Source organism: Chaetodon trifascialis, chromosome 4 (assembly GCF_039877785.1).
Source record: "Chaetodon trifascialis isolate fChaTrf1 chromosome 4, fChaTrf1.hap1, whole genome shotgun sequence".
Lineage (NCBI taxonomy): Eukaryota > Metazoa > Chordata > Actinopteri > Chaetodontiformes > Chaetodontidae > Chaetodon > Chaetodon trifascialis.
The window spans coordinates 5,249,306-5,265,359 of record NC_092059.1 but is presented as its reverse complement, the minus strand read 5'-3'; the positions used below and the strand labels follow the sequence as shown (position 1 = coordinate 5,265,359).

Here is a 16,054-nt window from a genome sequence, read left to right as displayed (position 1 = left end):
AGGCTCTCGCTAGTTCTCTAGTTTTATGAAAATGTGTAAAAAAGCCGGTGAATAGAAATCTTTGTATGTGTGTTTCTCTGCTGAGTGATAGCAATACAACCAAACTTGTGTCAAGGTTCTCCCTGTTTACATCAAAATCTCAAGCTCCAGCCTGGACAGCGTAAAGGCAGATAAAGGCTTCAGTAAGTTCACTTAGCAGACCTCCATGCTCTCAAGCACCTGGCAGGGTGAATTAATGCGGTTCACAGGACTGGAAAGTGGGTCAAGCTCCGGTGCTTTCTGCAGCTCACTGTAGACATCCAGCTATACAAACAGATCTATTGTTATTGACCGTGATGAGGACAAGATGCTGCTCAGCTTCCAGAGGAGAAGAAGGGCAGCAGAGGAATCTGGAGCTGCCATAGACGTGAGGGAAATATGCAGGGGATATGATATATGAGCGTGGGGGGGGGTTTCTGATATATCTCCCATTTCAGACCACTTAGACAGGGACAGGGCTGCGCTAACATGTCTGCAGCACGAGGTCTCGCTCTTCATTAGATTCTGTCAGGTCTAAATTAAGAGCCGCCGTTCGTTCACTTTCAATTAACCAAATAAAGAGCAGTTACAGAAACCCAGAATCAGCCATGACTGCAAAACAAGCCTGCAGATGAGGCTCTCCTCGTGTTAATTAGGTGAAATGTTCACAAAAACTAGGCCAGTGCTTTATGTAGCCCGACACTATTATCCACTGACCCGCTGACCTGCTGTCATAAACTCCCGCTGTTTAAATAAACCTTTTTTTCAGCACTGAATAATTACCTGAATTTGATTGCATCATGAATCACCTGCACTCACTCAATGCTCATATGCAGATATACTTTCTGTTGCTGCCTGAATGAGAAGGACCCGGCCAACTCTGCTATTCATCGCTTTGTGCGATGAGAACAATGCGGCTATTGTGCCCTTGTTGTCACTGTCTCACTGACTGAAAGTGTTTGTGGAGAACAGGTGCATTTTCAGGTATTTCTGGCTGCGAACAGGGCTGTCACCTGAAAGAACACTTCAGGATGTGTGTATTTTTATGGGTTTGTCATGGCAAAATGTATTATTTGAGTTTCTTTTCACATGAATTTGAAGTCACTTTCATCTTTTTGTGTATGTATAAAGCACATACAGTATGTGTGCATTTAAACAAACACAGACACACACACATATACATATACATACATACGTGTATGTATATATGTGTGTATCTATTTATGTATATACTGTGTGTATATACTGTGTGTATATACGTATATATAAATACACATATGTATGTACACTGTATATGGATGTATTGGATGCTTGGCTGTACACAGCAGTGGAGAGTGAAGAAGAAGAGAGCGAAGCAGCCATTCATGGTGCCATCTGGATTGGAGTATACAGATGAATAATTCTGATAATCACTTCAGTCATTTATCAAACAAAATTGTCAAACAATAACTGGTTCCAATCTCATCAAATGTGAGGATATTCTGTTTTCCGTCTGTTTTATATCATAAACTCAAAGCCTTTTGGTTTTTGACTGGGAGTCGGACAAAACGCGCTTTAAAGACCTCACTTTCAGCTCTGGGGAATTGTATTTTGCATTTTTTACAACAGTGCCTTTAAAAAAATATTCATCTTTGAAGCTATGGTATTTTCTTGTCTTGCGGCACTGAATCACAAGAGATTTACAGACTGTGTCAGCTCACACAGTCCCTGTGCAGCTGGAGCAGGTTTGAAGAATGATGGGGGAAAATGGCAGCGTCCAGATGCAGAAAGCTGATAGATATGTTTGACTCACGGCTGTAAGTGCTGTCAAAGGCGCATCCAGCGTCTATGAAATATTAAACTGGAGGTCGTGAATATTTATGAAAACAAGACTTTTGTCAAAAAAAAAAAACCTTTGACACTGTAAGACAATAAAACATGAAAACTTCCAAAGGGAGCGAACATCTTTTACAGGCTCTGTGTTTTCTGACCTTTTTAAACATCAAACAATCGATCAACTAATGTGAAAAACAACAGAATAATCAATAATGAATAGAAGTATTAGTCATAGAGAGCATCAAACTGATCCAAAACGTGCCTTTCCTTGTATTAACTCTGTGTCCTGTTTTGCTGTTGATGACCCAGAAGCTGGTGTCTGTTGCACATCCTCAGACAACAGAGCGCCGTTACCCAGCATGCCGTTCCTCTGTTTACAGAAGCAGGGGTGCCGTACATGTAAACTACGGTCCAGATGAGTCCGTCTGGAACAGTTTGTACCAGGAGCCAATAAGCGCAACAACGCCTGTGAGTGCAATAATTCACTCCTCTCTTCTTCTCGCTGTTCTGGCCAAGTTCTTATAGTTGTTCTCCGTGCTTCCCTTCATAAAACACAGGCAATGTGTATCCTATTAGGTTTTAGTGTTCAGGAAGCCCCATGAGTGGAATATGAGGTAACCTGACCTGGATAGTAACTCCAACACGAGGTCTCGTCTGATTGGGCAAGTTAATCGTGATTGGAGGTCAAGATACCAATCAAGTTTAATTTTGCAGAGCATCTGTGTGCTGGAGGTCCGCGGTAATGACACGAACAGACTTTTTCAAAAGTGTTTTACACTCAGTTAATCTGCTTTAATGTTCGACTGCTTCATTTCTTCGTGCTACTGATACAAGACAATTAAACCGACCGTCAGCACCTCTCAGTGCAGCGTCTATGGGCTGCGACTGATAATATCACTGTCTTATTTTCATACATGCACAGTTTTGACTAATGCACAAACAGCAGGGACTGTATGTATCAGGTTTCATGCTCTATAAGTAAAATTGACATGAGTTTTGCATTCTGCAGCATTGAAAATGATTTTTGTGACTAAAATGGTGCAGCAGTTTTTCACTTGTCACTTCAAATCATGCAACTTGATAATGAAATCGAAGGCCTCTTCATCACCAACGTCAAAGTTGCCAAGATTTGGCTCTGACTCATTTTGTATTTGCAGGCATCACAATACACCGAGTTCCAGCTCTGACAGTGAAAATTAAAAGCTTCTGTTGCAAGTAAACTCCTCTAAAACAATCCAAACAGACTGTTCCTAACCTTGATGTTTCAGCCTGTACAAAATGCCACCGAGCTGCAGTGAATCACTGATTCTAAACTGGAAGATTATTTTCTCGGCGGCGCGGAAATTATGCATAATTCATGTGGCTCTCTTTGTAGCAGCTTGAACGACAGGAAGGTCATCAGCGCTTTTTGTGGCGCAGCCAGCCTCGTTTCCTGCAAACACTTTCTGAACTCAATAGTATTTTCTGTGTGTGTTTGTCTGTCTGTGTGTAGAGCACGTGCACCCACATGAAAACTCCACTTTTGATCTCAGCCAGAGCGAGCAGAGCAGGTCTGCTGAGGTTCACCTGCTGGCTGACGAAAAAAACATGTTGTGGATACAAAAGTCCTGTCAGCTACGTCCAAACATGAGGAGGCAACCACATACTGCATGAGAGAGATTAACTCCAAACAAACAGACTGAATTCACTCATCGTCTCTGCTCATCTGAAGCCTCGTGTCAACACGTAAGCTGCCCTGCACAGCTTGAAAAGAAAGCTTTTTATCTCATCAGCAAGGCTGGGAGTGGATCATCAGACGCACAGAACTGGAGATGTTTTCACACGTGCTTTGGTTTGTGGATGTCAGAGAAAGCATATGAAATGTTCTTTTACAGTGAGAACATTATCCAGAACCATCAGTGAGCACACACAGAGCGGCTGTAATGACAGTAAAAGCAGTATGAGCCAGGAAAAGGGAAGCCGCATCCTCAGTGGCCCTCAATCCTATTAATACAGACTGGACTGAAATAGAAAGTAAGTCTGGGAACTCTTCGCATCAAGAGCCCACAAGCTACCACCACATGTGTTTCCCCATCAGTCAGAAGTACTCATAAATAAACCCATGAGAGCACATCAATCATCAAATTTCTCAATAAACTCATGATGCATATCAAACGTCTGCCCAACAATGAAACTCTCCCATCCTCCACGGCTCAAACCGCCAACCCTGCCGCTGTTTTTCCGTGAATACTTTTAATCCTGTCTTCTTTCCCATTCCTTTTGAAGTCCAGAAGAATCATAATTATTTGTTGTTTTCCTTTCCTTTTGTTCACATGTAAATGCTAAGGAGATAATTGCTGAGGGGATTGTTGTGAAAGCACAAGCAAAGCTGGTGGTGAATGAGAGTGTCCCGGGGGGGGGACGCTTACCTTTTATGTGCCCCCCCTCTCTTCATTATGGTCAGCTAATTGGTGGTTGGGGTGCAGATTCCTGCAAATTGAATGATTAGTTATTTAGTCTACAAAATATCAAGAATGAGGACAAGAGCTCAGCAATGTTAATGCTTGTCTCCAGCGATTAAAGGACTAATCTGCTGATTTTTCTTTATTTTAAATAAATTCTTCTGATGCTCTGTTGGGAGCTTTCTGAAATCTGAAAACATATCTATCTCAGTTTGGGCTTGGAGACTCTATATTTAAATATAAATAAATAAATATACTATTATAATTTCTAATAATAATGATATACTTATAAATATAATGGAAATGTACTATATTTCTACGTGATTTCAATGGTAAACTGCCCTCTTTAACGTCCCTTATCAAGAAGAAATGCTGCTGGTTCCAGTGTCTTCCAGTGTTTTTCTGTGTTTTGCATCATGATGAATCGAATAAATTATCATTTTGGACACTTTTTCAATATTCTCATTTATAAACTAAATGAATCAGTTTATTTACACATGAATTATTTGCAAAAAGTCATCAGTTATTTAAAAATATTCATAACTTCGTTGAGTTTTGCATAACAATATAGTTTAAATCCCACAAAACCTCTTTAAACGCGTCTTAAAATATGAACTACAACTCCCTCACACCATTGCGTCACACGCTCGCTGCTGATTGGTTGCAGCTCACCTAAGCTTCACCATCGCGTTCTCTATTTGGCCTCGCGAGCCCGTCAATCAAACGGAGTCCATCTGAGCCAATCAGCACTGGAGTTAATCTCATGTGGGCGGGGCCTCCGGCGTGCTCCCGCATCACGCTTGTTTCCTGGTCGTTGCTAACAACCTGCTGTCTGGAACTTGTCCGTCCGCTGTGGCCTCACGCGTTGACGGCTCGCAGCTGCGGTGCGTTTGAAATGTGTGCGGGGATGAAGCCGTGTGGACGCTGAGCGCAGCCCGGACCCTCAGCTCCGTGCCGGCCGCATGCCGCTCCGTGTCTCTCCGCCCGCTCTCTGACGCTTGGGGTTGCAGTCTGGCCTCCAGCCGCGGCTGCGAATTAACTTCATCTCTCAGCGTCGCCTTGCTCTGAAATCATGTTTATTTTATAAAGATGGCGGTGAGGGGGACACTGTAAACTAAATGACTGTCAGAAACATCGCCTCCATTTGTAATATGGTGAGTATCTCGCTGCTCGTGTGTGTGTTGCTATCGATTTGCCTGCAGCCACTGCTCGGACCTGGTGTGTGATGATGTTCATGGGTGAGTCGCCTCCCCCCTTGCACCCAAACACAGTGCAGGGGGAGGCTGTGGATGCACGGTGGATTTAACGGCGGTCACCACTTGCAGGATGTGCAGCTCACCCCGGTGCTCAGACGGGCCTGCAGCCCAAACCCTGGCACCATTAGTAGCGTTGACATTGTGTGCTGCAGCCTGGTGAGATGACACAATGTGCAACTGCATAGCTGTCACCGATGATTGACAGGTGAATGGAGCCGCGCGCTGCCTCTGATGGCTTGTTGTGATTGCATAATGTGCAGCTGCTGCAGCTGCAGACGGCTGCCTGCCTGCACCCTGTTAGCAGAGACACACTGGCCTTCCCTCTGTTTAGACTGGATGCTGATGTCAAAGCCTGCAGTGTGTCTCCTCTGACTGCTGCTGCCTGCATTAATGACTCCTAACGCGCTGCGGGACTGCACTGGACCCCGTGCAGAGCAGCTTACAGACACGTTACAGACGCACCACCGCCACAGACAGGCGTCCGAGCACAGTCGGGTTTGAGTGGACATCAGTGTCATGAGGCGTTCAGGTGTCTCTGGTTGCTGTAGGGTTGAAGATGTGTTTGAAATGCCAACATTGATGTGAATATTTTTCCAATTAAGGCTGCAACATCCAGTTATTTTGCCAGTTATTTCTTGATTAATTGACTAATTAAGTTGCTAAAATGTGAGGAAATAGAAAAATGCCCGTCCTGACGTCAAAGCCTGCAGTAGACAGCCCAAAGATATTCAGTCTACTATCATATCTGACAAATAAAACCCTGAGATTTTGAGGTTTGAGAAGCTGGAATCAGCAAATATTTGGCATTTTTCTCTGGAAGATGCTGATTACGGTTTCCCAGAGCTGAAGATTATGTCTTAAAATAGATTGTTTTGCCCAACCAACAGTCCAAAAAGCCCAAAGATATTCAGTTTACTATCACAGAAGACTCAAAATACACCAAATATTCACATTTAAGCTGGAACCAGAGTTTTTTGGGGGCATTTTTGCAGAAAAACTAATTAAAAGACCAGTGGATTATCAAAGGAGCTGCTGAATCGACTAGTCGATGAATCTTTGCACCTCTGCTTAGTTTCGATATGATAATATGGCAAATGCATGCAAAGGTCAAACATGATCGAACTGATGTCCGCATGTCGTCCCCGTGTCTGCGTCCCCTCTGCTTTGGCTCTGGCTTCTTCCTGCAGTCCACAGACGGTTGGCCGTGTGTGTGATGAATCTGTCCCTCCAAAGTCAGCTGAAATTGTCTTCACCCCCTCTGCGTCCCCCCAAAGAATGAGCATGCATAGACAATTAATGGACGTTAAATGCAATGAAACTGTGTTCCACTGTTACGCAAAGTCAAACACACCTTCAGTCGCTCTGTTTCAGTTGAAATTTGCCTGCACAGACTGACATGAACGACGCAACGTTAAAGAAAGTTTTAAGGTCGCACAGATTATCTGAAAGTGTGTCTGTTATCGAAGCATCCTTGAGAATTTCTCTTCTTTTTGCATATTCAGGTCAACAGCACACTGATTGTGTCCTTTATTATCTGCAATATGTCAAGGACCTTCAGACTAAAAGCACATAGATAATCACTTTACACAAACGGCTGAAAAGGTTTCCAAACAATAGCGACAACAACACAAAGCCGGTGATGACAGCGTGCGGCCGTCATGACTTTTCACGGCGTTTTGAGCCCTGCCGACGCACCTGCCACCTCTCAGGTTCACCTACACGTTTCCTTTGAGAAAATCAAGGATGAGTTCTTTCTCCTTTTCAATAAATGATGCCGCTGTCTGCAGGTTGGAAAGAGAGGCTCAGCTGTCAGAAGGGGTCGCACGGATGCAGAAGATTTGAGTTTCAGGTGCGCTGGGGGTCGCTTTCACTGACCTCGCACAGTTCTTTTGTAGGATGAAGGGACGTGTTTGGATTATGAGGTCAGTTCATGTGTACGGAGCGTGGTAAACCGTACAAAGAGGCATTCAGCGGCTGCTTTGACGGAGAGAAATGACGGTCACTGAAAGTCAAAGGCGTCCTCTGCGCCCGCTCAACAAAGCTGCGGTTCATTGGGAAAAGCTTCGAGCTTTGGACTCTGACAGGAGATAAGTGGCCCGTCTCAGCAATCAGGATCAAAATGCTCCTGACTTTTGACACGGGCCTACCTGTTCAGACCGTATCCTGTTTCTGCTTTGGCAGGAAGAAGACGAGCTCCGGCGTTCTGTCAGGAACTGATCCGCCGGCTTTTGGCAGGAAGGATCATTTTATCAATTATGCTGCATGAAAGAGAGGCCTCTAATTTAGGTTTATCTCTCCGCTGCGGCTTTAAACCCTCGTGGCCGGTTGCTGCTCCCCGATTTCCATATTGATTTGGCTACACATACGCAGACTAGATCAAAGGAACGAGGCTTTCCTTTTAGCCCTGTGACTCTGAAGAAGTGTGAGTAAACTGTGTTATATGAGATGAAGTGAAAAAGACGTCTCAGTCTGGTGTCTCGTGTGCTGTCTCTTCTCCCTCAGGGCACCAATGCCTCTGCTCTGGAGAAAGACATCGGCCCGGAGCAGTTCCCAATCAATGAACACTACTTCGGATTGGTCAACGTGAGTATCACCAAACCCTCAGAGGTCACGCTGAGTCACATCCTCTGCTGGACACCTGGGAATGGTTTCCTAATATGTCTTCATCGCTCTTTGTGTCCCTTCCCTCCTCAGTTTGGAAACACGTGCTACTGTAACTCAGTGCTCCAGGCTCTCTACTTCTGCCGGCCTTTCCGGGAGAACGTGCTGGCTTACAAAGCGCAGCAGAAGAAGAAGGAGAACCTGCTCACGTGCCTGGCGGACCTCTTCCACTCCATCGCCACGCAGAAGAAGAAAGTGGGCGTCATCCCGCCCAAGAAGTTCATCTCCCGCCTACGGAAAGAGAACGGTGAGAGTCCGTACCTGAGGCTGAAGAGCTGAAGGTTACTGAAACACGAACTTCGCATGAAATACTTTAGACGGAGTTTTGGGCGAAGCCTTTCGTTGACGCCAAACTGTTTACATGCAGTCGAATAACCCTTTCATAACCGGAATATCAGCAATAACCCGGTTGCGCACGGCCATGTAAACACCAATAACCCTTTCTAAAAACCTGAACATGACCCCTGGGTTACTCCTTTTCTAACCCGAATATTTGGTCATGTATACGCCGGCTCCGTTTCCTGTTTCTTCGCGTTCTCGCCTTCCGTGAATGAAGAAAGTGAGACAGAATAGTGTCGAGTACTGGTGGTGGGTCAGCACCAGCCCCGGGCTGTTCATTATCCACCATGCGGGGGTTGTTGTTGTTTTTGGATACAGGAAGAAGAAGCTGAAATGACGCGCATTGCGTCATGACGTTCTCCGTGCGTCGACACGTCCGTGCATCGCTGTTTGCTTGGGATATCCCAACTGACTACCCCTGTTTGCTCACTCATGTAAACAGGTTATTCCAAATGTTTCAGAAACCGGAATATTGACTGCATGTAAACTTGGTGATGGACTCAGGGACACTTTGTAAAACCAAATTCTGTTTTTATTCACGTACACGCGAACGCGCAAACACTCAAACAGCACGCAGGGCGAGGAGGTGGCGATAAAGTCTTCATCAACAGTAAATAAAACGATTAAATACCGGAGGAGCAGTCGCTCGTTGATTCAGAGACAGATGGCCGTATGTGAATTGAGGTGATAACATTGTTTCCCCCAAACGCTCTGTTGTACAAGTACACATGAATACACAGAAATCAGCGTTTAAAAAAAAAAACCCTTGGTTTTAGTGACCTGAAAAAGCAGACGTTTCAGCATGTGGTCGCAGGGAAAGCACAGGTGTACTTAATAACCTTGAGACTGGCTGCATTCCATTTAGCTCCAGCGGGTCAGGGCACTGGTATCGAGCAGGCCGCCTCGCTGGCTGACTGGGATGTGAATGGAACAGCGTCTTTGTCATTTAATTACTGGTTCCACCTGCGATTCTCTTTCTAGTGGCTGAAACTGTGTTGAGTGAAAAAGGTCTTTTCACTGCTGTGACCTGGTTCGGTGTCTGAAGAGCGACTCAAACGAAAACGAGCTTGAACGTGATGCGTTTCCTCAGCAGCCTTTTTTATTTTTTACTCTGTGTTCTTGTTCATGTCGCAGCCATTGAGCGCACCTCTCCACATACGTGTCCGCAGACTGCAGCAGTGCGGGCTTGAATGCAGCCTGAGTATTTGAGGTGAAGGGCAGGTGCGTGTCGGCGGTGAGGCGGGGCTGACAGAGAGGCCGGCTGTTCTCTGCTGTCCACATTGAGGAAGCTCTTTATGTGAATGAACAATGCGATCTCTGTTGGGACGCGGCTTTGGTCAGCTGCCTCCTCTCTGGACTCCGTGCCCCCCTCTGCTCTCAGTCCGTCCCCCCTCAGTCCCCCTGGCTCGGCTTTCACGTACAGATCTGTCAAAACAGAAGTGCGTGTGGGTGTTTGTGTTATCTGTGATTTTATTCACGCGATCTATAATCGACTTTTCCTGAGAATTAAATCCTCGTAGCGGGAAAAGCACAGGTGTAACTAATCACAGTCATGATTGGTCTGCTCAGTGTGCCAATTACTGTGATTAATCACACCTGAGAAGTCAAACGCCTCACTTACACCTGGTATTAAAATGCAGTCTGAGTCTACGTTTACACTTAGGGAAAACACATGTTTTCATGCGGTTTGGCCTCTTGTTTACACGCAAACAGAGTTTTTTTCACGGAAAACGATCATTTTTAAAAACTCTGGCCAAAGTGGAGATTTCTGAAAACGGCGGTTATGTGTTGGCGTGTAAACAGGTGTTAAACGGCGTTTTAGGTTCCGAAACGTCACAACATGCGACCTGTGTTTACACTCGCGCCCATAGGTTTGGCATAGTTATGATGCACTTGGCGGTGTATTTATCCGGGTTCATGTAAAAGACAACATTTTTGAAAACGATGTTGTGTGCACGATGTTATTTTTGAAAACGGAGGGGCTAAAATATCCGTTTTCCAAAATACGCTGCTACATGTAAACATAGGGAAAGACGCATGTTAATGCAAAGTGTGCACAAAATAACAGTGATACAGATATTTGTTTTTGAAATCAAGGTTGTTCAAATTTAGAGAAGCAAGATGGCTGAAAGAGACAGGCCTCTAATTACTGATTATCGCCTGTTCTTTGTCATGAAAGCACCAAAGATGCATTGTTCAACAGAGCTGGGTGAAAGATGAAAACGTTACTGGTGGGATATTATTAAAGCATAACTGATCTGTTGTCAACAAGCCTGATGATTTCATCACAGTAGCCTTCATGAAGCTGTTCAGCTGTCTGTTATAAATACTGATTTTATTATAGGCCTGCTTCAGGCTTATGTGTGCGGGAAACATTGGCTCAGTATGGGCAGGTAATAGTTATTAAATGGATCAATGGCCAGTTCACCTCTAACTTTTCTACCTTTTCTTTATCCCTGCATGTCCGTCCAGATCTGTTCGACAACTACATGCAACAGGACGCCCACGAATTCCTCAACTACCTGCTGAACACGGTGGCTGACATCCTGCAGGAGGAGAAGAAGCAGGAGAAGCAAAACGGACGGCTCAAGAACAACGGCACGGCCGTCACCACCGAGGCCGAGACGGAGAACAAGACGGAGCCGACGTGGGTTCACGATATCTTCCAGGGCACGCTGACCAATGAGACGCGCTGCCTCAACTGTGAAACGGTGTGTGGCCGCGCTCCGCCGGAGGGCTCGTACGTTCGGTGTCCCTGCGTCACCCTGAGCGAGAGAGCTGTCCTGAATACGTCTGAGAAAGGGATTAGCCTTTAGCTGAGATGCTGAGAGATGCAAAATAAATAAAAGGTGTGCACACCCGGTGGGCTCCGGCCAACCAGCCTACGTCAGGGCTGCCGGAGGCTTTGTCCTCGCAAGTTTGAGGGCGAGCAGTGGGACGGGTTGCCCCGAACAACCCCTGCAAACACCAAAGCGCTGCACCGCGCAGACACAAAAGCCGCTCGGTGTAATAAGCATTTCAAAGCCTGGCTGTGTGTGTAGGTGTGGGCGGGCAGGCGGGCGGGTGGATGTTCCGTCACAGCGGGCTTATCCTCACCGACTCAGCCAAAGAAAATGACTGTTCAGTTACCTCACGTCTCCCCCTCTCTGACAGGTGAGCAGCAAAGATGAAGATTTTCTGGATCTCTCCGTGGATGTGGAGCAGAACACGTCAATAACACACTGTCTCAGGTAGGATTGATTTATTATCCATTCGGTCACAGCTACACAGCTCACAGTAGAGCGAATTGAAGTGAATAACAAAGCCTCCTGTGGCATGCTCTCCCCTCCAGGGACTTCAGTAACACAGAGACTTTGTGCAGTGAATACAAATACTACTGTGAGACATGCTGCAGCAAGCAGGAAGCACAGAAGCGGTCAGTAAAGAGCTGAGCTCAACACCACTGCGATGTGTTAGTGTACACACACACACACACACACACACACACACACACACACACTCTGAGCATGCATGCTTTCCCTGCAGGATGCGTGTGAAGAAGCTTCCCATGATCCTGGCACTGCACCTGAAGAGGTTTAAGTACATGGAGCAGCTGCACCGCTACACCAAGCTCTCCTACCGAGTGGTTTTCCCGCTGGAGCTCCGTCTGTTCAACACGTCCGGGGACGCGGTCAACCTGGACCGCATGTACGACCTGGTGGCTGTGGTGGTTCACTGTGGCAGGTACGGTATCACAGCCCAGAGGAGGAGGGTTACGAGGAGTCACATATATCATGAAGCTCATCCCCTTCGAGCTCCTGCAGACTCAGACTTCTGACATTTTGATCGCACCTGGCAGGTCACGCTCTTTCGCTTTCTTGCCCAGAATTAGATGAGAAGATTGATGCCGCTCACGTCGGTGTCATGAAATGCGCTAAAACGTGCGTGTGAGTTGCCGATTGTTGGATGTTCGACCTTCACCGCGCAGAAGGCTGTAGGTGCAGAGTGCGACACAGAAAGACTGATCCCACATCCACGTGCTGAAAGGAGGCTCGTTTCTCTGAGTCAGCGACACGTGCGTGCAGCATCACAGCTAGTTCGGTTCAAAACGCAGCTATTGAAGGGAAATTTATTTACATATTCACAGATACTGTAAATCCTCACCATGACGAGAAGACTAAAGGCAAGAAAGCAAAAAAGTTTCCCAAAATGTCTATTCCAGTGTGCATTGAGTGGCATTAAGTAACGAGGAATCACTCTCAAATTGTGCAGCGAATGCCTCAGACAGAATTTAAATGTGACCTGAAGATGATTAGAAAATAATGATGCGTGATAAAAACTTTACTGTTTTCGAACGCTGATGTAATGAGCAGATATTTGTTTGTCAGACTGCTCTGCGGCACAGTGCAGGAGCTCAAAGATCGTATCTCCTGCTGTTTGTCTCTGTTTCCTCAGCGGTCCAAATCGAGGTCATTACATCACCATCGTGAAGAGTCACGGCTTCTGGCTGCTGTTTGATGATGACATTGTGGAGGTGCGTCACTCTCAGTCTCAGCCTGTTATGGTCTGCTCCGTGTTCCTTGGCTCATCTGTTTGTGCTCACCGGTGTTTGTGTTGTCAGTAAACCTCGTCTTGCTTATGCAGAAAATCGACGCCCAGGCCATCGAGGAGTTTTACGGGCTTACCTCAGACATCTCCAAGAACTCCGAGTCGGGATACATCCTCTTCTACCAGTCCAGGGAGTGACTGGAGCCGGATCAGCGACACAGGAGAGGACTGAATAGGTTTTTTTTTTGTTTTGTTTTTGTACCTTCAGCTGAACAGACCCGGACTCCCGCCATCCTCATCCCATCCTGCTCCCTGTTCTCCAAGTCAGGCCCTCCGAGTCTGACGCATGTGCCAATCCTCTGTCCCGTCCTCTGGCTTCACCTGTGCTTCATCTCTCTCTCTCTCTCTCTCTCTCTCTCTCTCTCTCTCTCTCTCTCTCTCTCTCTCTCTCTCTCTCTGTGTAATTTGCTTCTTGCCTTTTAGTCACCTGCATCTGGACTGCACTTTAAAACAAAAGCAAAAATGCTCAACAGCATGAAACAAAAAGGAGTCTACGTTCACGTCAAGCCCCACGCGCTTGGTGTAGGCTAGCTGGAGAAGCCCGGAGAGGTGATTCTCCACCCGGAACACGGTGGAGGAGCGGGGTAAAGGGTCTGGTGCACTTACAGACTTGTCAGAAATTGTACTATATCATTTCTATGTAAATAAGGTCTACTCTCATGCTGTGTCACCCCTCCATAATTCCTCTCATTAGGGCTATTTTCCCCATCACTGTCTCGTCCTTTGGTATGTTCACGTCCCTGGTGGATGCATGAGAGGTGAATGACGTTGGAGACAAACACTGTATAACATGCGTAGAGAGATTTGTTGAATTTCCATTGGTTTTGAAGCAATATCTGAGCATTGATTAGAGAACCGACGCACTGAAAACTACCTAAACTTTCACAGTGTAGAGGTTTTTTCCCATAGAGCATCACTCTGTGAGTCGCTGTCTGTCCGCTGGTAACCAGGTGTGATCAGTACTTTAATCCAGCTGAGCCAAATGCTCCAACACTACACAGGAAAGATGGATCTCCTTCAAATCTTTATCATTTTTTATTCTGCTAGAAAACCCCTATTTATTGAACATATTTATTACTGTTATTTGTAATGCAGACTGTTAGATAATGAAGGTGTGTGTGTGTGTGTGTAATATGGCTCGTTTGAGAGCTTTGTTTGTTATGTCTCTGCGTGAAGGACACGGTGTATGTAATACACAACTTGATAGGATGGCAAAAAAATATTTTGTTTTGTAGTTTGCATGTTAAATAAAAGAAGACAGATGAACAGGATGCAAGCGAGACACAACCCAGGATCTTCAGACCGGCATGAAAAGTGATACTAGTGCAATAAGAGGTGAAGTTATCCAAGGGTGCAACTGATATGGAGTAGTTTAAACGTTAGTGGTAGATGTGTTTGACCTTTTCCCCGTGCTGTGTGTTTGTGGTATCAAAGTAAACGCCCCCTTCACTTCCTGCCAGGACGTTACCCACGACCTTCTTTCGTCCATCTTTCTGTAACTTTTCGCAGCATCGTCTCTTTTTTCCCCAACACTGAGCGACGGCTCGGTAGTTTTCTTTCTGTTTGTCTCTGGCTTTGATGGCGTAAAGTGTGTGTGTCACGTGTAGCACATTGGAATCCTAAAACCCCACAGAGGCGAAATTTCAACTTTCAATGTTAAGTCATGCAAACCCCCCGTGCTGTGGGTGTTTTCTCCTCAGCCGCCCGCGCGACGTCAGACGGTTTGTTTTCATGTGAATGGCATTCCTGTTTGCTGCACATCAGCGAGCTTTGTGTGTGTCCGTACAGGAGAGGCAGATTTCAGCGAAACTCGGGCTGTTGAATGCGCTTGTTTCTGCCGTCTCTTCCATTTAGTCTGTCACTGGGTGAAGTCACGAGGAACACGTGCCAAACCGGAGTCCAAACTGACCTTGCAACAGTCTTTAACAGAACATTATTTTCTTTGTAAAGATACAACTTGTACATATATATTATGTAGAAAAACACTTCTGGAAATAGGAAAATATTTTTTTAAAGTGAAGATCTTAAAATGTAAAGACACTCATGGCAAAGATTTTAGCATTACGCTGACCATCAGTGAAACCCTGTTGAGAAATGCTGTTCTTTTACAATCACTCGATCACATAATCAGTCGCATTCGTCACCGTCAGTCACGCTTTTACGGGGTTGAACTGAGCCAGGATAGAAAACAGTAGCAGGAATAGTGAGACACTTTAGACACAGGTGACAGGAAAGAGACTAACGCGCCGATCTTCCATTAACACTTATGCACTGGCCCTCACTGAGACGATCAGTCGTTGCACTTGGTCTTATGTATCTTACTGTGACAGTGTTCTGCCTGTGAGAGCTCGGCTGCAGAGGATCCTGCACCAGCCGGGATCTGACCGAGCTCGTGGAAGGGAAGGAGATGAATTTGAGTCTCTATTTGGCTGTAAACTGAAAGTGCACTTTATTAGTGATGAGCTTCAATGCTTTAACATGAAGAACCACAGTTTAACACACTCATTTTGAGTTTTTTTTCCCTTCTGTTCAATAAAATGACTATCATCTAACTTGCTGGAGTGTTTGTTTTCATTCCTGTTACACCTGCAGAACTGATGACACGCCCCTCAGCCTCACCTGTGCTGTGTTAAGTGCTAATTAGCAAATGTTAGCGTGCTAACACACTAAACTCAGATGTTGAGCATGGTAAATGTTATGCCTTAGATTAGCATATGCAGTAGTACAGCCTCACAGATTAACTTGCATGGCTGCAGAGTCTTGCTACTCTCCCACAATGCAATGCACAGAGGAAATAAACTTCCCCAAAAAAGAAGAATTAAACAGCATAATGTGATGATTCATTTGAAGTACATGCTGAATAGAATTAGTAGAATGTATCTGGAACACAACTACATAGTAATTGTCTAGTATGTTTATTTAAGTACTATCACTTAG

General features: G+C 45.6%; 1 protein-coding gene across 1 annotated transcript; it reads left to right on the top strand.

Annotated features, from left to right (window-relative positions):
* The first annotated feature begins 5,037 nt into the window (after positions 1 to 5,037).
* usp46 (ubiquitin specific peptidase 46) lies at positions 5,038 to 15,668 on the top strand. Its single transcript, XM_070961491.1, has 9 exons — positions 5,038 to 5,428; positions 8,033 to 8,113; positions 8,225 to 8,438; positions 11,003 to 11,241; positions 11,684 to 11,760; positions 11,862 to 11,945; positions 12,056 to 12,253; positions 12,965 to 13,043; positions 13,154 to 15,668. The coding sequence occupies exons 1-9, from the start codon at positions 5,393 to 5,395 to the stop codon at positions 13,253 to 13,255; spliced, it is 1,110 nt and encodes a 369-aa protein (XP_070817592.1). The 5' UTR covers positions 5,038 to 5,392; the 3' UTR covers positions 13,256 to 15,668.
* The last annotated feature ends 386 nt before the right edge of the window (positions 15,669 to 16,054 follow it).

Coding starts and splice junctions, on each gene's coding strand:
- usp46 (XM_070961491.1), top strand. CDS start 5,393: ATGACTGTCAGAAACATCGCCTCCATTTGTAATATG. Junction 5,429..8,032: donor TCGCCTCCATTTGTAATATG/GTGAGTATCTCG, acceptor CTTCTCCCTCAG/GGCACCAATGCCTCTGCTCT. Junction 11,242..11,683: donor GCTGCCTCAACTGTGAAACG/GTGTGTGGCCGC, acceptor CCTCTCTGACAG/GTGAGCAGCAAAGATGAAGA.